General features: G+C 46.2%; 1 protein-coding gene across 4 annotated transcripts in view; it reads right to left on the bottom strand.

Moving 5' to 3' along the window:
* Window positions 1–24,912, bottom strand: part of EP400 (E1A binding protein p400) — a 359,367-nt gene that overhangs the window by 41,535 nt on the left and 292,920 nt on the right. For all 4 annotated transcript variants that reach the window (XM_063964664.1, XM_063964662.1, XM_063964665.1 and 1 more), the window contains 2 exons: window positions 17,223–17,414; window positions 16,972–17,137 (listed from right to left, as the gene is read on the bottom strand). In XM_063964664.1, the coding sequence (XP_063820734.1) occupies window positions 16,972–17,137; window positions 17,223–17,414 (358 nt within the window). The remainder of the gene's footprint in view (window positions 1–16,971; window positions 17,138–17,222; window positions 17,415–24,912) is intronic.

The following is a 24,912-nucleotide window of genomic DNA, read 5'->3' as shown; positions in this document are numbered from 1 at the left end:
CCGGGTCCATAATACCCTCCTGGCAGAAACGGACATTGCATTAATTCTGGATGCCAGCCGGCAAATATCCCTCTGTGCATCCCTCATATATAAAACGACGTCTTTAATATGCTTTATGGTTAGCAAAATAGTATCCCTGTCGAGGGTAACACTATTATCTGACAGGGTATCAGACCACGCTGCAGCAGCACTACACCTCCATGCTGAGGCAATTGCAGGTCACAGTATAGTACCTGAGTGTGTATATACAGACTTCAGGATTTCCTCCTGCTTTTTATCAGCAGGCTCCTTCAAGGTGGTCGTATCCTGAGACGGCAGTGCCACCTTTTTTGACAAACGTGTGAGCGCCTTATCCACCCTAGGGGATATCTCCCAACGTGACCTATCCGCTGGCGGGAAAGGGTACGCCATCAGTAACTTTTTAGAAATTACCAGTTTCTTATCAGGGGAAACCCACGCTTCTTCACACACTTCATTCAATTCATCTGATGGGGGAAAAAAACACTGGCTGCTTTTTCTCCCCAAACATAAAACCCCTTTTTAGTGGTACTTGGGTTAATGTCAGAAATGTGGAACACATTTTTTATTGCCGAAATCATGCAACGGATGCCCCTAGTGGATTTTGTATATGTCTCAACCTCGTCGACACTGGAGTCAGACTCCGTGTCGACATCTGTGTCTGCCATCTGAGGTAGCGGGCGTTTTTTAAGCCCCTGATGGCCTTTGAGACGCCTGGGCAGGCGCGGGCTGTGAAGCCGGCTGTCCCATGGCTGTTACGTCATCCAGCCTTTTATGTAAGGAGTTGACACTGTCGGTTAATACCTTCCACATATCCACCCACTCTGGTGTCGGCCCCGCAGGGGGTGACATCACATTTATCGGCACCTGCTCCGCCTCCACATAAGCCTCCTCATCAAACAAGTCGACACAGCCGTACCGACACACCGCACACACACAGGGAATGCTCTGACTGAGGACAGGACCCCACAAAGTCCTTTGGGGAGACAGAGAGAGAGTATGCCAGCACACACCACAGCGCTATTTAATCAGGGATTTACACTAATAGAAAGTGATTTATCCCTATAGCTGCTTTTTTATATACAGTTTGCGCCTAAATTTAGTGCCCCCCCTCTCTTTTTAACCCTTTGAGCCTGGAAACTGCAGGGGAGAGCCTGGGGAGCTGTCTTCCAGCTGCACTGTGAAGAGAAAATGGCGCCAGTGTGCTGAGGGAGATAGCCCCGCCCCTTTTTCGGCGGACTTCTCCCGCTCTTATAATTGTATTATGGCAGGGGATTTTTACACATATATAGCTTATTAGGCTATATTATGTGTTGTTTGCCAAAGTTAAGGTACTCTAATTGCAGCCCAGGGCGCCCCCCCCAGCGCCCTGCACCCATCAGTGACCGGAGTATGTGGTGTGCATAGGGAGCAATGGTGCACATCTGCAGTGCTGTGCGCTACCTTAATGAAGACCGAAGTCTTCAGCCGCCGATTTCCAGGACGTTCTTCATGCTTCTGGCTCTGTAAGGGGGACGGCGGCGCGGCTCCGGGACCAGACGACCGAGGCTGGGCCTGTGTTCGATCCCTCTGGAGCTAATGGTGTCCAGTAGCCTAAGAAGACCAAGCTAGCTGCAAGCAGGTAGGTTCGCTTCTTCTCCCCTTAGTCCCTCGTAGCAGTGAGTCTGTTGCCAGCAGATCTCACTGAAAATAAAAAACCTAACAAATACTTTCTTTACTAGGAGCTCAGGAGAGCCCCTAGTGTGCAACCAGCTCGGGCCGGGCACAGATTCTAACTGAGGTCTGGAGGAGGGGCATAGAGGGAGGAGCCAGTGCACACCAGATAGTACCTAATCTTTCTTTTAGAGTGCCCAGTCTCCTGCGGAGCCCGCTATTCCCCATGGTCCTTACGGAGTTCCCAGCATCCACTAGGACGTCAGAGAAATACACTTTAAGAAATCCCTTCACCCAGAGTTAAAATCTAAATCTTTCCCCCTGACCTTTCATGCTTGTGATTCCAACCAGAAAAAAAGAGGGTCGTCCATCCTTTTTGCTTCCCATCTAATGTTTGATCAGGATAATGTTTATGCTGACAAGGAGGGTAGGTGGCTTATATTAGTGGGGAAACAATACCTTATGTACCCTGGTTAACATATATGCGCCAAACCAAAAACAAGCCCACTTCTTTAAGAAAATGTATGCCTTGCTGTCTAAATATGCTGAAGGTGCACTAATTCTGATTTTAATGAGGTCCTAGATAATGCCATAGATCGCTCCTCCTCTTGCACCCTTTCAGCTTCGGGACCCCTATCTCCGGTGTCGAGAGCCCTACTATCTCTCCTTAAACGTCACCTACTCTTCGATTCTTTTAGACTTACTGACACCTCGGCTAGGGATTATACCTTCTACTCCTCAGTGCATAAAACGTATTCTAGAATTGACATGATCCTTCTAAGTAGGGATCTTTCACTTAAGTTTGCATCAGTCGCCATCCATCCCATGGTTTGGTCGGATCACTGCGCCATAACAGCTGACCTTGTGTTAATCGCTTCTCACCCTCCCCCTGCTTCTTGAAGACTTAACGATTCCCTCTTGTATAACTCTGAATATTCCGATCAGATTAAAAATCACTTACTGGAATATTCCAATTTAACGACTCTCCCGATACTCCTCCATTGACCCTCTGGGAAGCTCATTAGGCTGGCTTCTAGACATAGGAAACAGACTGATTCTCACCTGACCTCCCTGACCTCAACTTCACTCCCTAGAACTCCAACATAAACTGACCCCATCTCCGGCTCATTTGGAGTTGTTAAATAAAGCTAAAGCTGACCTCTCGTTATTCCTATCAGAATGCACCGCCAAATCCCTGCAGAAATTAAACCAGATTTTTTACGAAAAGGGAGATAAAGCCGACAGGCTCCTAGCTTCTAGACTTAGGGCTAAGAGCTCACGCAATAATACTTAAACTATTAAAACTAGCACTGGTGACCTCTCTCATTCCCCTAAAATTACTAACCATGACTTTCAAGTTTTTTATTTTAACCTTTAGAATTTGAAAAGGGATGTGGCGGAAAGGCCTTCTGATATGATTAACAAATCCCTTCAGAGTGCCCACCTCCCCTGCCTGTCTGAAAAAGCGGCTCTGCAGTTAAACTGTGACATCTCTGACGGAGAGATTTCTAATGTTTTCCAGACTCAAACACCATCAAGGGCCCCAGGGCCTGATGGCTTTTTAGCTTCCTACTACAAAAAGTTTGCCCATATCTTGATACCTTACCTTAAACCCCTATTTATTGCGGTACTGCATGGGTCCCAATTCTCTCAAACAATGCTTGAAGCCAAGATAATTGTTATTCATAAAGAAGGTAAAAATCCCCATGGCTGTGCAAGCTACAGGCCAATTTCGTTACTGAATATCGATGTTAAGATATATGCCAAAATTTTGGCCACACGCTTAAACAGTGTTCTCTCTGACCTGATCCACTATGACCAAGTGGGTTTTATCCCAGGTCGTCAGGTCAGGGACAACACTAGACGGACAATGGATCTCATCCAAATTCTTAATCACAGACAAACCCCTGCCCTTATCCTATCATTGGCCTTTCTTTCATGGCCTTTCTTATCTCAAACCTTGCAAATGTTTGGTATCAATGCTGAATCCTTAACCGCTGTCTAGGCCCTATATTCTTCCCCAATTGCAAGAGTTTTGACCAATGGTATTCTTTCAGATCCCTTTCCGCTTACTAACGGCATGAGACAAGGCTGCCTGCTCTCACCCTTCGTATTTGCTATGGTCATTGAACCGCTTGCTGCCATGATCAGACTATCTCACAAGGTGCGAGGAGTGGAAGCGGATCCCCAATTTCTAAATCTCGTTGTTTGCACACATCCTCAATCTTCCCTCCCTGCCCTTTATGATATTATCAATGAATATGGTCGTTTGTCGGGATACAAAATTAATTTTTCTAAGTTGGAGGCTCAACCCTCCCCCACGTTTCCCATGAACTATAGACTTCTTTATCTTCCATATATCACTTTAAATGGCAAGAGCGTTGGGTTAAATATCTAGGGATCTACATCATGTCCTACTATAATCAACTTTATGCAGGAAATTGTCTTTGATTATTATATAAACTCAGACAGGATCTCGCTCTTTGGAAATCCTATATAATCTCTTGGTTGGGTAGGATTATCGCTATTAAAAGGACTATCTTGCCCCAACTTCTTTATTTATTTCAAACACTCCTGCTTAAAGTTCCTGAAAAAAAGTGTCGAGGGAAATACAGACATCTCTCGCGGTTTGTGTGGAATGATAAAGCCCCACAGATTGGCTTTAAGTACTCTCAAGATTCCCAGGTCGTTGGGGGGCTGAGGGTTCCCTGATGTTAAACTATTAATTGGCTAGTCATTTGAGCCAAATGGCAGTCTCCTTTGCTCCTCTGGGTGCTATTGCCTGGATTGACTTGGAGACCTATGCGCTGGGAGTCCGCCGCTCCCTAGCCTCTCTGAGTTCTAGATAAAGCTTCTAGAAGCTCACTACTTCATTTGCTACCCTCACTTAAATTTTCCCTCTCACTGTGGGACTACTCGTCCACTAAATTTGAGCTATCTTCCTCTCCCTCCTCCTTTACCCCCCTGTGGGATAATATGGCTTTTACACCTAGTCTGTTTCCTACGCATTTAAAATTGTGGTTCAAAGCAGGCATTAGGTTTGTGTCAGATTTCCGTGTTCAGGGATCGTGGGCCTCTCTGGATGACATCAAGGTTAAATTTCCCTCTCTAGTACCCCTCTTCTTTGAGTATCTCCAGATTTGCCACTTTCGCAGGTCACTTTCTTATACCGGGTCACAAGAGAATCCTACCCCTTTTGAGCCAATTTGTTTGAAGAGTCCTCTCGACAGGGGTATCATTTCTCACATTCATTCAATACTGACTGAGGATGCCTCTCCCGTGCAGAACTGCCACGAGCTGGAATGGGAGAGGGATCTCGGCCCCCCTCCGGATGACTCATGATGGGAGGAGGTCAGGGATAGAATTACTAAAAGCTCACTCTGCACTTGTATAAAAGAAACCTCCTATAAATTGTATTATCGGTGGTACTACACCCCAGACACTGTCTAAAATCTTCCCCTCTGCTACTCCGGTTTGTTGGCGTGGCTGTGGACAGAGAGGCACATTGCATTATATATGGTGGACTTGCCCAATTATAGAATGAACCAGGATTAAAGGGACGAATTTTATGGGATGTAGGGTGATATTAATTGTAAATAGATTATTATTATTATTACTATTTTTTATTTTTACTATTTTTATTCTTAAACTCTAGGGGTTTAAAATCACTGTCTGTGTATGTATGTCTTGGTTTTGTGTTTAAATTTATGTTGAATTAGTGTATAACAATATACCATACATTTGGAGTTTAATATGTGAAAGTGTTCCCTTAATGAAATATGAATAAAAAGAATCAAGGAAGATTAAGACGGAATGTCCTCTATATATATATATATCAAATAATCCTACTATGCAATATACATATACAGATATCTCTACAGAAGAGAGGATCAAGAACCCAGTGCAGTGTCTACTTCGATGGTAGTGGAGCCGCTGTATGAGCAGTGGACACGGGGAGAATTAAACAATATACATCAATTCGTCCGGCCTCCATGACGACAAGTAAACAAAAGAGAAAGACGGAGACGTAGTTGCCTTGAAAACAGACGCGCACCATGGAGTTGAAGAAGACGGAGCGTTACACGTCAGCACGTCCGGTTTCCATAGCAACTAAAAACAAATGGACGGAAGACGCGGACGGAGCCCCGGCAATGGACACATGCGCAAGAGAAGGGAATTAGTTCCCATGACAACAGACACGCTGGATGGGCTATAAGAACGGGGTTTTTTGGTATAGCTCGGCCATCCTGAGGAAGCCTGCGGTGCCAGGCGAAACTAGTAGATTGCGGAGCTATCTGAATTGTCTGCCGGCAGACACCTGTTCCAGTTACCACCTTGAAGTAAGTGTTTGTAAAAAACTTTGGACATTCCCTATTAAGGAGTTGAGGATCTTTGGCCATATGTGCTAACTTCTATTCTGGAAAAGAATCCACAGCAAGCAGCTGGTACTAATTAAGACTCTTTGGACAATTTTCCATACATAATAAGGGACTGTGATACAACTATCACGTATACATGCCTGCATTTACCTGAGGAACTCCTACCTAGTGAATAAATCGCTATTTAGCGTATCACCGGTATGCCTATATGTTTATATGTTTAATGTTGTATGTGATTGTTTTGTGTATACCGGTATTAGGATCACTTTTAGGGAACAAGATATTCTTGGAAAAGTGTTTTTTCTTGTGTTAATAAAATATTATATATTTTTAACTAACATCGATTTTATGAATATTTTCATTTCTTGTACCAATATCACCATTAAATAACCATTATATACCTAATAACAATAGCGCTGGGAGACATTCTTTTTCTTTTTATGCCCAATTATAGTACCTTTCTGGACTAAAGTCCTCGATTTGTTGAAATCCCTCTCCGGTATCCTGCATGTTCCGGACCCTTAGGTCATTTTGCTGGCCCGCACCTTTCAGGATGTTGACACCACCTTGAACAAATTATTCTCCCATGTCTTAGCTGCTGCAAAATCTCTGACCGCCAGAAATTGGAAATCACCCCCCCCCCCCCCCCCCTACCATGCCCTAGATAGGGATTATCAACTATTCAGTGACATATTCCTGAACCTTTGAAGTTTTGCTCTGGGGCCCTCCCCACTCCGTTTTTCTTATGAGCTACTACTAATTGCTCCACCACTAGTAATTGTACTGTTGTCTCGCTTTCTCTTTTCTTCTTTCTTGGCCTGACCCTCCCCCCTCCCTCACATCTCCTTCTTTTGATTTGTTCTCGTTACCCTTATTTTGCTCTCTGTTTTCTTTAATTGTGAAATTAAGAGCTATCTGTTTATTGGTATCTGTATGCATTTTTTTGTATGTCCACTTGGATCTTGCTGAATAAATAAGAGTTTAAAAAATATATTTTTTTTTACTATGATCCCTAGGTCATACCACCTTCAACCATTATAAAAACTCATTTTTAAGGAAATTGTTACGTAACACCTTCATCCACTCACCTCTTCATTTCTTTAATTACACATTTGTTTAGAAATGTTTGTTCTAGATCATAAATCACTGGTCTGCTTTTTTGCTTTGTCAGTGAAGAGATAATTTATACTTAAGGCAAAATCATTTTTTTTTAAAGCTTATAGGAGACACAGAAACAGGGTTAGCACCCCACAGTTTTAAAACTTTTAGAACACTGAAGACTTGTTAAGTTCCGATCAGAAATCAGTTTATCACAAGATACAGGAAACAAGAGCAACACAGAAGGCATTCTTCACAACACTACTCCAAGAAAGGAAATTGCACCAAATATAAAATCTCTTTATCTTTTTAGCACTATAAGGGGCATGGAGATAACAGGGAATCCTAACACTCACAGCATTGGAGGAAGGCAATATAATTAGCCTACAGGATTTTCCTGGCAAAGACCCATGTTAAAACATTTTCCCAATAAACTTTGGTAGAAGGTATGTAAGAAGGCCCAAGTCACCACCTTGAACAACCTGTTCACACATGTACACATGGTTAACCCAATATGAGCCATTAGCTGGAACCGGCTATGTGTGCATTAAGTCAGCCTTCTTAAATCGCAGTCTTAACAAGTGGTTCCTACCTGCTGGTGTTGACCGGTTTTTCATTACATTTTTTTTTAAATGGGTTATTTTAATACATTTTTGTTTGATTTTTTTCGAATGTAAACTTGTTTTGTTTGAACAGTATTTTCAGTAGCGACTTCTGATGAAACAGCCGCTAGTGATGGGCTGAGAAATGCGTCAAGGCCATGCCCCCCATCCGTCTGAGTGACGTAGGCGAACACTGGGTCTGAGACAACGGGGACCCTGAACTGGTGAGATACGATGAAACAGCCTGTAACAGCCCAGTCAGCCAACCATCCACTTTAGATTATCTGGATGTAAAGACCGGAGATAGCCAAGTGTTTCCCGCGTACTAATTCAGCCAGATGAATACCATCCAATGGCCCTCAGATGCAGTGCTAGCGTAACACTGAGGAGCAGTGAAATCTGTTGAGAGGAGTTACTAATATCCTGGCGATGTTCTAACAGATGTGGGTGAGAAATTGTTAAAATTCTCCTTAAGGCTGTTTGAATTACAGCTTTTACTAATGCTGTGGCTGTATACAAATGGAGCAGTTTGAACTGTGTGACACTCAACTATACTAATTGCATGCCACAACTACAGATGGTGCTAAATGCATACAGCTTTTAATCAACCACACTAATACTAAAAAAAGACTGCTTCATCCCTGCTTCTCGCTTATACTAGCACGGTAATTGTGTTCTTAACACGTATTTTTAAATGTTTTAAGATGTCAGTCGCATAATTGTGAAGGTATTAATGTGATTACACTGTATTCATGTGCTATATGAAATTTTCTTTGAATAAAGAATACCCATGTGTATGTGGACAGCGCTTTCTATCTTTTGTTCTCTATTGGAGTGGTTCTCAAATATTTTTGAATCACAGCACCCTAGAGTATTAGAAAAAAAAATTTCACGGCACCCCTAGGCCAAAAGTTTATTCATTGAGAAATGTAGAAAGAAATATTAAATTAAGTAAATTATGTTTATATGTCATCCTTAGGTTTAATTGTGTGGTGAGGGAAAATATTTGCTTCTGTTTATCCACATATTATATGACTGACAGCCATCAGCTCTGGTTTTGCTTATTACACTGACCATATATAATTTGAATTGGTCACGGACCATAAACCCAGGGAACCCCTGCGAGTCTCCCGAAGCACCCAAGGGTGCCACGTCACACATTTTGAGAACCACTGCTTTATTGTGTATATATTGGGGGTCAGCACCTCAATTGGAAAGCAGCAGTCCATATCACAGGGTATTTGGACTTAATTGGTGCAGAAATTGAGAGGCTCTAACTAGCACTTTCCTAAATGGTTTTTGCAATATATGACAAAAAAAATTTAAGATTTGCAACACACATCCTCCTGGTCCAATTCAGATCAAACAGGATATCTTGACTTCATTAACCTGAGAATGTGGCGGAAGGCTGATGCAAAGCAATAAGCATGTGAAAATCAGAGTCCCATGGGTCTCTTGGCACATCAACCAGACATTTCCTTTACATGGGAGAATCAGGCAATCCAGTGTCAACATGGAAAAAAAAAAAAAAAAGATTGTGCCAACAAACATGGTCATTCAACCTCAAGTGTTTCTCCAGTTCAATACTTCAGCTGTACAGGACTCATACCCTGAACTTAATTACTCTGCCTACATCAATCATAGTTCGCTTCTCTACAAGTTTGGTTGTTTGATGGCGTCCTGACTAGGCCTATGTCACCTTGGAGCTATCGCCCCTGGATGAGGTCCCCTGGGACCTTGACAAGGGCAGGCATCTGTTGCAAAAAAGAGACCTGCAGCACTAGGTCTTACAATTACTGGATAATCCCTGAATCCATGGGGGTTCCACTAGCAGTGGTTGAGTGTCAGGTTTTCATTAAATGGTCTGGTTTACAGAAATCTTTTGTCAGACTTAGAGGTCTGCTTAATGTGTAGGAAACCAGCTGGGAGGAGGAAATTCCTCCTCACAGAATGACTGAACCAGAAGGTGATGCCTAGGAGACACGTGGACTTGACTTGAAGGGACAATTACTCCAGAAGACTAAGATACAGATAAGGTACTGGTACAGTACGTAGCAAGTAAATACTAGATCATCTAAAGTACTAGATGAGTAGTAAAGGATTCTTTAAACAACTTTACTGAATAGAGTTCTAAGCTGGAAGTCATGAGAACTGGATCCGGACTTGGGCCAGAATGGCTTGAGCATTGGAGCCGGCAAAGACCAGAGAAACTTGAATATTGGATTCAGAGCGGGAACCGGAATGGCTTGAGGCAGGGATTCACTCTGGAACCAGAATGGCTCGAGGCAGGGATTCACTCTGGAACCAGAATGGCTTGAAGCAGGGATTCACTCTGGAACCAGAATGGCTTGAGGCAGGGATCCAGGCTGGAACTGGTATGGCTTGGTACCCTGAGTGGTAGACAGATACTCAGGGAGACCTGGTAACTGTTGCCACAGGACATCTGGAGACAAACATTGCTCCGACACCTTCTGTATCTCAGAATGTGCCTTTTATCTCCTCAGCATGTCACTCATTGTTGGATGTGACCAGCTGGTCTGGAACTGGTGCCTGGTTGGTTTGTCCGTGGTCAGCTGACCAGGAGCAAGATGGCGACGGCCAGCGGATGGAGCTGGCGGGAAGGACTCAAGTGGAGATGCAGAGGCAGGCAACTTGCGAAGACACTGAAGTGAAGGCTGAGTAACCATCTTGGACTGCTGCAGGGACGGAGATTTGGAAACATGACTATGGCGCACCGAGCCCAGGTCCCGCACGCAGAGGGCAGGTAAGAACACTGAACGCTGTATTCTGACATTGACTAGGTACTGGCACAGAGGAAGGACCTGCGGCAGGACCTACAACCCGGGAAGACCTGAAGCAAGCCAACTGCTTTGTCAGCTCCAATATAGCTTGAGACAAGTTGGAGGCCAATACGGGTTCCTGCAGGGGATTTGCTGCTGGAGAAAATAAGAATTTACTTACCGATAATTCTATTTCTCGGAGTCCGTAGTGGATGCTGGGGTTCCTGAAAGGACCATGGGGAATAGCGGCTCCGCAGGAGACAGGGCACAAAAAGTAAAGCTTTCCGATCAGGTGGTGTGCACTGGCTCCTCCCCCTATGACCCTCCTCCAGACTCCAGCTAGGTACTGTGCCCGGACGAGCGTACACAATAAGGGAGGAATTTTGAATCCCGGGTAAGACTCATACCAGCCACACCAATCACACTGTACAACCTGTGATCTGAACCCAGTTAACAGTATGATAACAGCGGAGCCTCTGAAAAGATGGCTCACAACAACAATAACCCGATTTAGTTAGCAATAACTATGTACAAGTATTGCAGATAATCCGCACTTGGGATGGGCGCCCAGCATCCACTACGGACTCCGAGAAATAGAATTATCGGTAAGTAAATTCTTATTTTCTCTATCGTCCTTGTGGATGCTGGGGTTCCTGAAAGGACCATGGGGATTATACCAAAGCTCCCAAACGGGCGGGAGAGTGCGGATGACTCTGCAGCACCGAATGAGAGAACTCCAGGTCCTCTTTTGCCAGGGTATCAAATTTGTAGAATTTTACAAACGTGTTCTCCCCCGACCACGTAGCTGCTCGGCAAAGTTGTAATGCCGAGACCCCTCGGGCAGCCGCCCAAGATGAGCCCACCTTCCTTGTGGAATGGGCCTTAACAGATTTAGACTGTGGCAGGCCTGCCACAGAATGTGCAAGTTGAATTGTGCTACCAATCCCACGAGCAATCGACTGCTTAGAAGCAGAAGCACCCAGCATTGTTGGGTGCATACAGGATAAACAGCAAGTCAGATTTCCTGACTCCAGCCAACCTGGAAACTATATTTTCAGGGCCCTGATAACATCCAGCAACTTGGAGTCCTCCAAGTCCCTAGTAGCCGCAGGTACCACAATAAGCTGGTTCAGGTGAAACGCTGACACCACCTTAAGGAGAAACTGGGGACGAGTCCGCAGCTTTGCTCTGTCCGAATGGACAATCAGATATGGCTTTGTGAGATAAAGCCGCCAATTCTGACACTCGCCTGGCCGAGGCCAGGACCAACAGCATGGTCATTTTCCATGTGAGATATATCAAATCCACAGATTTGAGTTGTTTAAACCAATGTGATTTTTTAGGAATCCCAAAACTACGTTGAGATCGCCCAGTGCCACTGGAGACATCAAAGGGGCTGTATATGCAGTACTCCCTTAACAACTTCTGGACTTCAGGAACTGAAGCCAATTTCTTTCTGGAAGAAAATCAACAGGCCGAAATTTGAACCTTAATGGACCCAATTTGAGACCCATAGACACTCCTGTTTGCAGGAAATGTAGAAATTAACCTAGTTGAAATTCTTCCGTGGAGCCTTCCTGGACTCACACCCTGGCACATATTTTCACCTAAGTGGTGATAATGTTGTGCGGTCACCTCCTTCCTGGCTCTGACCAGGGTAGGGATGACCTCTTCCGGAATGCCTCTTTCCCTTAGGATCCGGCGTTCACCCGCCTTGGCGTCAACGCAGCTGCGGTAAGTCCCGGAACAGACACGGTTCTTGCCGAATCAAGACCCTTCTTAGTATCTCTTGAAGTTCCGGGAACCAAGTCCTTCTTGGCCAAACCGGAGCCACGAGTATAGTTCTTACTCCTCTCCTTCCTATCATTTTCAATACATTGGGTATGAAAAGCAGAGGATGGAACACATACACCGACTGGTACACCGACGGTGTTACCAGAGCGTCCCAGCTATTGCCTGAGTGTCTCTTGACCTGGCGCTTCAGGTGGGACGCCATCATAACCACCTTTGGTCTTTCCCAACGGTTTACAATCATGTGGAAACTTCCAGATTAAGTTTCCACTTTTCCGGGTGGAATTCATTTATGCTGAGGAAATCTTCCCAGTTGCCCACTCCCGGAATGAACACTGCTGACAGTGTTATCACATGATTTTCCGCCCAGCGAAGAATCCTTGCTGTCATTGCCCTCCTGCTTCTTGTGTCGCCCCGTCTGATAACGTGGGCGACCGCCATGATGATGTCTTACTGGATCAGCACCGGTTGACTTTGAAGCAGGAGTCTTCCTAGGCTCAGAGCATTGTAAATTGCCCTTAGCTCCAGTATATTCATGTGGAGAGAAGTCTCCAGACTTGACCACACTTCCTTGGAAATTTTTTCCCTGTGTGACTACTCCCCAGCCTCTCAGGCTGGTATCCGTGGTCCCCAGAACACAGTCCTGAATGCTGAGTGTGCTGCCCTCTAAAAGATGAGCACTCTGCAGCCCCCACAGAAGAGACACCCTTGTCCTTGGAGACAGGATTATCCGCTGATGCATCTGAAAATGCGATCCGGACCATTCGTCCAGCAAATCCCCTGAGATCTGCCGAATGGAATCGCTTCGTAAGAAGCCACCATTTTTCCCAGGACTCCTGTGCATTGATGCACTGATACTTGGCCTGGTTTTAGGAGGTTTCTGACTAGGTCGAATAACTCCTTGGCTTTTTCCTCCCGGAGGAACACCTTTTTCTGGACTATGCCCAGAATCATTCCTAGGAACAGCAGACGTATCGTCGGAAAACAGCTGCGATTCTTGGAATATTTAGAATCCAGTCGTGCTGTCGTAGAACTACTTTAGATAGTGCTCTTCCGACCTCCAACTGTTCTCTGGAACTTGCCCTTTTCAGGATATCGTCCAAGTAAGGGATAATTTAGATGCCTTTTTTCTTTGAAGAAACATCTTTTCGGCCATTACCTTGGTAAAAGGCCCGGGGTGCCGTGGATAATTCAAACGGCATCGTCTGAAACTGATATTGACAGTTCTGTACCACGAACCAGAGGTACCCTTGTTGAGAAGGGCAAATTTGGACATGGAGGTAATCCTTGATGTCCAGGGACACCATATAGTCCCCTTTTTTCCGGTTCGCTATCACTGCTCTGAGTGACTCCATCTCGATTTGAACCTTTTATGTAAGTGTTCAAAGATTTCAGTTTAGACTATGTCTCACCAAGCCGTCTGGCGTCAGTACCACAATATAGTGTGGAAAAATAATACCCTTTTCCTTGTTGTAGGAGGGGTACTTTGATTATCACCTGCTGGATATACAGCTTGTGAATTGTTTCCAATGCTGCCTCCCTGTCGGAGGGAGCCGTTGGTAAAGCAGACTTCAGAAACCTGCGAGGAGAAGATGTCTCGACTCTCCAATCTGTACCCCTGGGATAATACTTGTACTATCTAGGGGTCAACCTGCGAGTGATCCCACTGCGCGCTGAGACTCTTGAGACTACCCCCCCACCTTGAGTCCGCTTGCATGGCCCCAGCGTCATGCTGAGGACTTGGCAGACGCGGTGGAGGGCTTCTTTTCCTGGGAAGGGGCTGCCTGCTGCAGTCTACTTCCCTTACCTCTATGTCTGGGCAGATATGACTGGCCTTTTGCCTGCATGCCCTCATGGGAAAGGAAGGATTGAGGCTGAAAAGACGGTGTCTTTTTCAGCTGAGATGTAACTTGGGGTAAAAAGGTTGGATTTCCCAGCTGTTGCCGTGGTCCCCAGGTCCGATGGACCGACCCCAACTAACTCCTTCCCTTTATACGGCAATACTTCCATGTGCCGTATGGGATCTGTATCACCTGACCACTGTCGTGTCCATGACATCTTCTGGGTGATATGGACAACGTACTTATCTTGATGCCAGAGAGCAAATATCCCTCTGTGCATCTCACGTACATATATATAGAATGCATCCTATTAAATGCTCTATATGAATAAAATATTTTCAGTCAGGGAATCCGACCAAGCCAACCCAGCACTGCATCTCCAGGCTGATGGCGATCGCTGGTCGCAGTATAACCACCGTATGTGTGTATATACTTTTTAGGATATCTTTCCAGCTTCCTATCAGCTGGCTCCTTGAGGGCGGCCGTATCTGGAGACGGTAACGCCACTTGATAAGCGTGTGAGCGCCTTATCACCCTAAGGGGTGTTTCCCAACGCGCCCTAATTTCTGGCGGGAAAGGGTATAACGCCAATATTTGCTATCGGGGTAACCCCACGCATCATCACACACTTCATTTTATTTTATCTGATTCAGGAAAAACTACAGGTAGTTTTTTCACTCCCACATAATACCCTTTTTTGTGGTACTTGTAGTATCAGAAATATTAAACACCTCCTTCATTGCCCTTAACGTGTGGCCCTAATGAGAAATACGTTTGTTTATTCACCGTCGACACTGGATTCAGTGTCCGTGTCTGTGTCTGTGTCGACCGACTGAGGTAAATGGGCGTTTTTAACGCCCCTGACGGTGTTTCTGAGACGCCTGGACCGGTACTAATAGTTTGTCGGCCGTCTCACGTCGTCAACCGACCTTGCAGCGTGTTGACATTCTCACGTAATTCCCTAAATAAGCCATCCATTCCGGTGTCGACTCCCTAGAGAGTGACATCACCATTACAGGCAATTTCTCCGCCTCCTCACCAACAACGTCCTCATACATGTCGACACACACGTATCGACACACAGCACACACACCGGGAATGCTCTGACAGAGGACAGGACCCACACTAGCCCTTTGGGGAGACAGAGGGAGAGTTTGCCAGCACACACCAAAACGCTATAATTATATAGGGACAACCTTATATAAGTGTTTTCCCTTATAGCATCTTTATATATATCTCAATATCGCCAAAATCAGTGCCCCCCCTCTCTGTTTTAACCCTGTTTCTGTAGTGCAGTGCAGGGGAGAGCCTGGGAGCCTTCTCTCCAGGCTTTCTGTGAGAGAAAATGGCGCTGTGTGCTGAGGAGATAGGCCCCGCCCCTTTTTCGGCGGGCTCGTCTCCCGCTATTTAGTGAATCTTGGCAGGGGTTAAATATCTCCATATAGCCTCTGGGGGCTATATGTGAGGTATTTTTCGCCAAAAAAGGTTTTCATTTGCCTCCCAGGGCGCCCCCCTCCCAGCGCCCTGCACCCTCAGTGACTGCCGTGTGAAGTGTGCTGAGAGGAAAATGGCGCACAGCTGCAGTGCTGTGCGCTACCTTTAGAAGACTGCAGGAGTCTTCAGCCGCCGATTCTGGACCTCTTCTTACTTCAGCATCTGCAAGGGGGCCGGCGGCGCGGCTCCGGTGACCATCCAGGCTGTACCTGTGATCGTCCCTCTGGAGCTGATGTCCAGTAGCCAAGAAGCCAATCCATCCTGCACGCAGGTGAGTTCACTCCTTCTCCCCTAAGTCCCTCGTTGCAGTGATCCTGTTGCCAGCAGGACTCACTGTAAAATAAAAAACCTAAGCTAAACTTTCTCTAAGCAGCTCTTTAGGAGAGCCACCTAGATTGCACCCTTCTCGGCCGGGCACAAAAATCTAACTGGAGTCTGGAGGAGGGTCATAGGGGGAGGAGCCAGTGCACACCACCTGATCGGAAAGCTTTACTTTTTGTGCCCTGTCTCCTGCGGAGCCGCTATTCCCCATGGTCCTTTCAGGAACCCCAGCATCCACAAGGACGATAGAGAAATCGGTAGTAGTAACCCCACGAAGCACTGTCCACAGTACCTTAATTTTAAGTCCCCTGCTTGCTAAGATGGAGTGATTTTGTCATCATCTCTATGACCCTTTATGATGTTAAAGAAGTAATAAATATCTTTAGGTTTAGGGCAAATTAAAGTTCCCCTTGTAGTGTATGTATCGTCAGATTATTGCATGAATTCTTTTATATTTTACCACATAAAAACTCTTTACATAAGAAACCAACAGAACATCTACACATAATATCACCATTTAAAGGATGTAGTTATGTGACCTGCGATCAGGAGACCGACAATCACATCACCGACCCCTACATCCCACCCACTCCAAATCCCAACTAACTGGGACTATTCCCACTTGTGGGTGTTCACCCATACAGTGGTAATAGAACCTGTGTTCGCTCGAGCCCATAAGGTGCTTGCTGCGCGCCGCCCCCCCTTCCTCACCCACCCCCGTCGGGAATGCGGACCGCTGGCCTGCCAGTAAGCCATACCCAACCCCTATTTGATATGTACAATACTCATTCTATGAATATAAATACATTTTTTGGTGGTGGGCTTACAGGTTGCAAAATTGAGTTCACTAAAACAAGATAACCTATTGTCAGAATGCCTGGTAAGGATAACCACATAATGCACACATACAAACTAGCACTTTACATACATCCGCAAGACACACAGTACTCATTGACATTCATACCAAATGATTCTGTCCATTAAGACATTTTACCTGCTGCTTTATGGGGTTGATTGATAGAAACACTGATCCCTGCTACTGTAACCGGAAGGGTGGTGACACCTCCAGAAGAAACAACAGCAGATACCACAGGTGGCTTTGCCAGAGCCACCTGTGCGGTCTGCCCTTGCTGTGCTTGGATCTGTCCCTGAGCCTGCAGCTTAAGAGAGAGAAATGCATTAATTAAAGTCCTCTTATCTTGGTAGTGTAATGCTCTTATGCTGTATGACCAGATTTCCTCTTACCAGGCGAGTCACCTGTAGATTTGCCACCGTGGCTCCGGTGAGGACAGCTCCAGCACGCGAGGCAGTCACAGTTGCTAACTGCTGTTGCTGTGGCTGAACCTGCACTTGTGCTGTGGTGCCAGTTAGTGTTCCTGCCTGAGACACCTGCTGGGAGAGTTGTAGCTTCTGCTTCTGCAACTTTAGTAACTGCTCCTATCAAAGAGAATCAACACGTTCAAAATAGAGGGTTTTTTATTTTCCAAACAATTCCTAGACAGTTATACCTTATTAACTAAAAAAAAAAAAAAAGTGGAACCACCATCAGTTTGGTCTGAAATAACCAAGCTGGTTTCCCAATCACTGTGTATGAGACTTAGGGGATTATTCAATTGTAGTCGAAACTGCCGTCTTGTCAAAAAGAAGGCATTTTCCGACCTATTCAATTCCCCTGCCGTTTTTCCGACAAGTCTGCAATTCCAACTTGTCGGAAAACACGTGGATTTGCGGAATAGCCGCGGATCCAAGTGTTTTGTTGGAAGCGCAGCCAAATCAGTTTTAGCCTCGTTTCCGACAATGTCAATCTGACTTTTTTTTTTTTTTTTTTTAAAGAGTCGGATTGGCATTGTTGGGAAATGCCAAATCTGATATTGAATACTGAGATGTCGGATCGATCCGACATCAATTGAACATACCCCTTAGTTGTCAAAACATTTGTATGCTAAAGAAACAGTTTTGGAAACAGAAAGTAATCATCAGTGTGAGCTCTGATGATTAACGTTTATTAAAGTGACAAAGTGACAGGCTGGGCTTCCTTGACCCTCCTGCTCCACCATAGTTTACAAGGGTTGAGCTTTTGTTATTAGCTACTACTACTACTGCTGCTTGCCAAATCAGCGACTCAAAGAAAGTAAGCATCAACTGGACACTGACAGGGTGTCACTTGTAGAAGGGTACCAGCTTCTATCACCATACTCCTTCACTGGCCAAGTTTTCCTCATTACTGTTGCTGAATCTCTTCCGACCACTTACTTCACGTGCAGATTAGCTGGTACAGCATGGACAAAGAATGCTGTACTCCATGCAAGGTAGCAGGGAAATGGCTTGCAGTATTCCCTTTAATTTTGTGGTAACAAGAACAGCGCTTACAGGATAGAGGGGTAAATGTATTGTAGCGGCATGGATTTCCTCATTTTGTGCCAGGCTCTATGTACAGACAGCAGTTCACCTATTTTGTTTTCACAGTTTCTACAAGCAGCATGTAAGTACACGTTGCTGAAAGGCTGCTGGCCACCAATGTATTTATAAACCTTGTAACAATGTATCTGTTGCACTGTCCACCAATGTGTCCCATACCTGAGTGAAGTACCCCAGCATGTCCCCCAGACACTGGCCATCATTGTTTATGCAGTGTTCCCATGACCCTACTCACTGTGTCCCTCATGTCACTCCCTATATGCTTCTGCACAGTGATGAATGTCCCCCAGACACTGGCCAGCATTGTTTATGCAGTGTTCCCATGACCCTACTCACTGTGTCCCTCATGTCACTCCCTACATGCTTCTGCACAGTGATGAATGTCCCCCAGACACTGGTCAGCATTGTTTATGTAGTGTCCCCCATGACCCTGCACACTGTGTCCCTCATGTCACTCCCTATATGCTTCTGCACAGTGATGAATGTCCCCCAGACACTGGCCAGCATTGTTTATGTAGTGTCCCCCATGACCCTGCACACTGTGTCCCTCATGTCACTCCCTATATGCTTCTGCACAGTGATGAATGTCCCCCAGACACTGGCCAGCATTGTTTATGTAGTGTCCCCCATGACCCTGCTCACTGTGTCCCTCATGTCACTCCCTATATGCTTCTGCACAGTGATTAATGTCCCCCAGACACTGGCCAGCATTGTTTATGTAGTGTCCCCCATGACCCTGCACACTGTGTCCCTCATGTCACTCCCTATATGCTTCTGCACAGTGATGAATGTCCCCCAGACACTGGCCAGCATTGTTTTTGCAGTGTCCCCATGACCAAAAGACTTCACTTGCAGCCCCCAGCTTCTTTCTGCTGTGTCATATCCATTTGTTATAGATTGTAGCACTTATTTAAAAGGCCTGCGGATGTTATTACAAAAGTGCATCCTTCATTGATGAAATGTATTCATTTCATTTACTACTACGATTTAAAGTAATGATGGCCCTTTTGAAGGGAAATGTGCTGTCCAATGCGTCTCCCAAAAGTTTATCAGGTTGCCCATTACGAGTGTTGGAAATTGGGAGGCTTTGCTCCTCTCTCCATATACAACCACAGCCTGCAGGAAATGTATCCCCTTGCAGTCCCAGGCATCACAGAGCCTGTGCGCAACAATTTTATGTTTTCATATTTAACCCAGAGTGACATCCATGGTTTGCCTGTAATGCATCACCTCCTCGAGCACAGGAGAGGTAATGATAAAAATAAGATTTTACTTACCGATAAATCTATTTCTCGTAGTCCGTAGTGGATGCTGGGGACTCGGTCAGGACCATGGGGAATAGCGGCTCCGCAGGAGACAGGGCACAAAAGTAAGCTTTTAGGATCACATGGTGTGTACTGGCTCCTCCCCCTATGACCCTCCTCCAAGCCTCAGTTAGGTACTGTGCCCGGACGAGCGTACACAATAAGGAAGGATTTTGAATCCCGGGTAAGACTCATACCAGCCACACCAATCACACCGTACAACCTGTGATTTGAACCCAGTTAACAGTATGATAACAACGAAGGAGCCTCTGAAAAGATGGCCCACAACAATAACAACCCGATTTTTGTAAAAATAATTATGTACAAGTAATGCAGACAATCCGCACTTGGGATGGGCGCCCAGCATCCACTACGGACTACGAGAAATAGATTTATCGGTAAGTAAAATCTTATTTTCTCTAACGTCCTAGTGGATGCTGGGGACTCAGTCAGGACCATGGGGATTATACCAAAGCTCCCAAACGGGCGGGAGAGTGCGGATGACTCTGCAGCACCGAATGAGAGAAACTCCAGGTCCTCCTCAGCCAGGGTATCAAATTTGTAGAATTTTACAAACGTGTTCCCCCCTGACCACGTAGCTGCTCGGCAAAGTTGTAAAGCAGAGACCCCTCGGGCAGCCGCCCAAGATGAGCCCACCTTCCTTGTGGAATGGGCATTTACAGATTTTGGCTGTGGCAGGCCTGCCACAGAATGTGCAAGCTGAATTGTACTACCAATCCAACGAGCAATAGTCTGCTTAGAAGCAGGAGCACCCAGCTTTTTGGGTGCATACAATATAAACAGCAAGTCAGACTTTCTGACTCCAGCCGTCCTGGAATTATATATATATATATATATATATATATATATATTTTCAGGGCCCTGACAACGTCTAGCAACTTGGAGTCCTCCAAGTCCCTAGTAGCCGCAGGCACCACAATAGGTTGTTTCAGGTGAAACGCTGACACCACCTTAGGAAGAAACTGGGGACAAGTCCGCAGTTCTGCCCTGTCCGAATGGAAAATTAAATATGGGCTTTTGTAAGACAAAGCCGCCAATTCTGACAATCGCCTGGCCGAGGCCAGGGCCAACAGCATGGTCACTTTCCATGTGAGATATTTCAAATCCACAGATTTGAGCGGTTCAAACCAATATGATTTGAGGAATCCCAACACTACGTTGAGATCCCACGGTGCCACTGGAGGCACAAAAGGGGCTGTATATGCAATACTCCCTTGACAAACGTCTGGACTTCAGGAACCGAAGCCAATTCTTTCTGGAAGAAAATCTACAGGGCCGAAACTTGAACCTTAATGGACCCCAATTTGAGGCTCATAGACACTCCTGTTTGCAGGAAGTGCAGAAATCGACCTAGTTGAAATTTCTTCGTGGGGCCTTCCTGGCCTCACCCACGCAACATATTTTCACCACATGTGGTGATAACGTTGTGCGGTCACCTCCTTCCTGGCTTTGACCAGGGTAGGTATGACCTCTTCCGAAATGCCTTTTCCCTTAGGATCCGGCGTTCAACCGCCCTGCCGTCAAACGCAGTCGCGGTAAGTCTTGGAACAGACATGGTACTTGCTGAAGCAAGTCCCTTCTTAGCTCCCGAGGCCATTAGTCCTCTGTGAGCATCTCTTGAAGTTCCGGGTACCAAGTCCCTCTTGGCCAATCCGGAGCCACGAGTATAGTTCTTACTCCTCTACGTCTTATAATTCTCAATACCTTGGTTATGAGAAGCAGAGGAGGGAACACATACACCGACTGTTACACCCACGGTGTTACCAGGACGTCCACAGCTATCGCCTGAAGGTCTCGTGACCTGGCGCAATACCTGTCCCGTTTTTTGTTCGGGCGGGACGCCATCATGTCCACCTTTGGTCTTTCCCAACGGTTCACAATCATGCGGAAAACTTCCCGATGAAGTTCCCACTCTCCCGGGTGGAGGTCGTGCCTGCTGAGGAAGTCTGCTTCCCAGTCGTCCACTCCCGGAATGAACACTGCTGACAGTGCTATCACATGATTTTCCGCCTAGCGAAAAATCCTTGCAGTTTTGCCACTGCCCTCCTGCTTCTTGTGCCGCCCTTTCTGTTTACGTGGGCGACTGCCGTGATGTTATCCCACTGGATCAATACCGGCTGACCTTGAAGCAGAGGTCTTGCTAAGCTTAGAGCATTATAAATTTGCTCTTAGCTCCAGTATATTTATGTGGAGAGAATTCTCCAGACTTGATCACACTCCCTGGAATTTTTTTCCCTGTGTGACTGCTCCCCAGCCTCTCAGGCTGGCCTCCGTGGTCACCAGCATCCAATCCTGAATGCCGAATCTGCGGCCCTCTAGAAGATGAGCACTCTGTAATCACCACAGGAGAGACACCCTTGTCCTTGGATATAGGGTTATCCGCTGATGCATCTGAAGATGCGATCCGGCCCATTTGTCCAGCAGATCCCACTGAAGAGTTCTTGCGTGAAATCTGCCGAATGGAATCGCTTCGTAATAAGCCACCATTTTTACCAGGACTCTTGTGCAATGATGCACTGACACTTTTCCTGGTTTTAGGAGGATCCCGATTAGCTCGGATAACTCCCTGGCTTTCTCCTCTGGGAGAAACACCTTTTTCTGGACTGTGTCCAGAATCATCCCTAGGACCAGCAGACGTGTCGTCGGAACAACTGCGGTTTTGGAATATTTAGAATCCACCCGTGCTGTCGTAGAACTACTTGAGATAGTGCTACTCCGACCTCCAACTGTTCTCTGGACCTTGTTCTTATCAGGAGGTCGTCCATTTTCTTTGAAGACGAATCCTCATTTCGGTCATTACCTTGGTAAGGACCCGGGGTGCCTTGGACAATCCAACGGCATCGTCTGAAACTGATAGTGACAGTTCTGTACCACGAACCTGAGGTACCCTTGGTGAGAAAGGCAAATTTTGGGACATGGAGGTAAGCATCCCTGATGTCCCGGGACACCATATAGTCCCCTTCTTCCCGGTTCGCTATCACTGCTCTGAGTGACTGCATCTGGATTTGAACCTTTGTAAGTGTTCAAATATTTCAGATTTAGAATAGGTCTCACCTAGCCTTCTGGCTTCAGTACCACCATATAGTGTGGAATAATACCCCTTTCCTTGTTGTAGGAGGGGTAATTTTATTATCACCTGCTGGGAATACAGCTTGTGAATTGTTTTCAATACTGCCTCCCTGTCGGAGGGAGACATTGGTACAGCAGACTACAGGAACCTGCGAGGGGGAAACGTCTCGACATTCCAATCTGTACCCCTTGGATACTACTTGTAGGATCCAGGGGTCCTGTACGGTCCCAGCGTCATGCTGAGAACTTGGTAGAAGCGGTGGAGGGCTTCTGTTCCTGGGAATGGGCTGCCTGCTGCAGTCTTCTTCCCTTTCCTCTATCCCTGGGCAGATATGACTCTTATAGGGACGAAAGGACTGAGGCTGAAAAGACGGTGTCTTTTTCTGCAGAGATGTGACTTAGGGTAAAAAACGGTGGATTTTCCAGCAGTTGCCGTGGCCACCAGGTCCCATGGACCGACCCCAAATAATTCCTCCCCTTTATACGGCAATACATCTTTGTGCCGTTTGGAATCTGCATCACCTGACCACTGTCGTGTCCATAAACATCTTCTTGCAGATATGGACATCGCATTTACTCTTGATGCCAGAGTGCAAATATCCCTCTGCGCATCTCGCATATATAGAAATGCATCCTTTAAATGCTCTATAGTCAATAAAATACTGTCCCTGTCAAGGGTATCAATATTTTTAGTCAGGGAATCCGACCAAGCCACCTCAGCTCTGCACATCCAGGCTGAGGCAATCGCTGGTCGCAGTATAACACCAGCATGTGTGTGTATACTTTTTAGGATATTTTCCAGCCTCCTATCAGCTGGCTCCTTAAGTACGGTCCTATCTGTAGATGGTACCGCCACTTGTTCTGATAAGCATGTGAGCGCCTTATCCACCCTAAGGGGTGTTTCCCAACGCGCCCTAACTTCTGGCGGGAAAGGGTATACCGCCAATAATTTTCTATCGGGGGAAACCCACGCATCATCACACACTTCATTTAATTTATCTGATTCAGGAAAAACTACAGGTAGTTTTTTCACATCCCACATAATACCCTTTTTTGTGGTACTTGTAGTATCAGAAATATGTAACACCTCCTTCATTGCCCTTAACGTGTGGCCCTAAAGGAAAATACGTTTGTTTCTTCACCGTCGACACTGAAATCAGTGTCCGTGTCTGGGTCTGTGTCGACCGACTGGGGTAAATGGGCGTTTTACAGCCCCTGACGGTGTTTGAGACGCCTGGACAGGTACTAATTTGTTCGCCGGCCGTCTCATGTCGTCAACCGGCTTGCAGCGTGTTGACATTATCACGTAATTCCATAAATAAGCCATCCATTCCGGTGTCGACTCCCTAGAGAGTGACATCACCATTACAGGCAATTTGCTCCGCCTCCTCACCAACATTTTCCTCATACATGTCGACACACACGTACCGACATACAGCACACACATAGGGAATGCTCTGATAGAGGACAGGACCCACTAGCCCTTTGGGGAGACAGAGGGAGAGTTTGCCAGCACACACCAAAACGCTATAATTATACAGGGACAACCTTTATATAAATGTTCCTCCCTTATAGCATTTTAATATATATTCATATCGCCAAATCAGTGCCCACCCTCTCTGTTTTAACCCTGTTTCTGTAGTGCAGTGCAGGGGAGAGCATGGGAGCCTTCCCACCAGCATTTCTGTGAGGGAAAATGGCGCTGTGTGCTGAGGAGAATAGGCCCCGCCCCCTTTTCGGCGGGCTTCTTCTCCGGAGTCTGTGATATCTGGCAGGGGTTAAATACATCCATATAGCCTCAAGGGCTATATGTGATGTATTTTTCGCCATACAGGTATTATACATTGCTGCCCAGGGCGCCCCCCCCCCGCGCCCTGCACCCTCCGTGACCGCTGTGTGAAGTGTGCTGACAACAATGGCGCACAGCTGCAGTGCTGTGCGCTACCTTATGAAGACTGAAAGTCTTCTGCCGCCTGGTTCCGGACCTCTTCAATCTTCAGCATCTGCAAGGGGGGTCGGCGGCGCGGCTCCGGGACGAACCCCAGGGCGAGACCTGTGTTCCGACTCCCTCTGGAGCTAATGGTGTCCAGTAGCCTAAGAAGCCAATCCATCCTGCACGCAGG

Source organism: Pseudophryne corroboree, chromosome 1 (assembly GCF_028390025.1).
Source record: "Pseudophryne corroboree isolate aPseCor3 chromosome 1, aPseCor3.hap2, whole genome shotgun sequence".
Classification (NCBI taxonomy): Eukaryota; Metazoa; Chordata; class Amphibia; order Anura; family Myobatrachidae; genus Pseudophryne; species Pseudophryne corroboree.
This window is presented reverse-complemented; position numbering and strand designations above follow the sequence as displayed.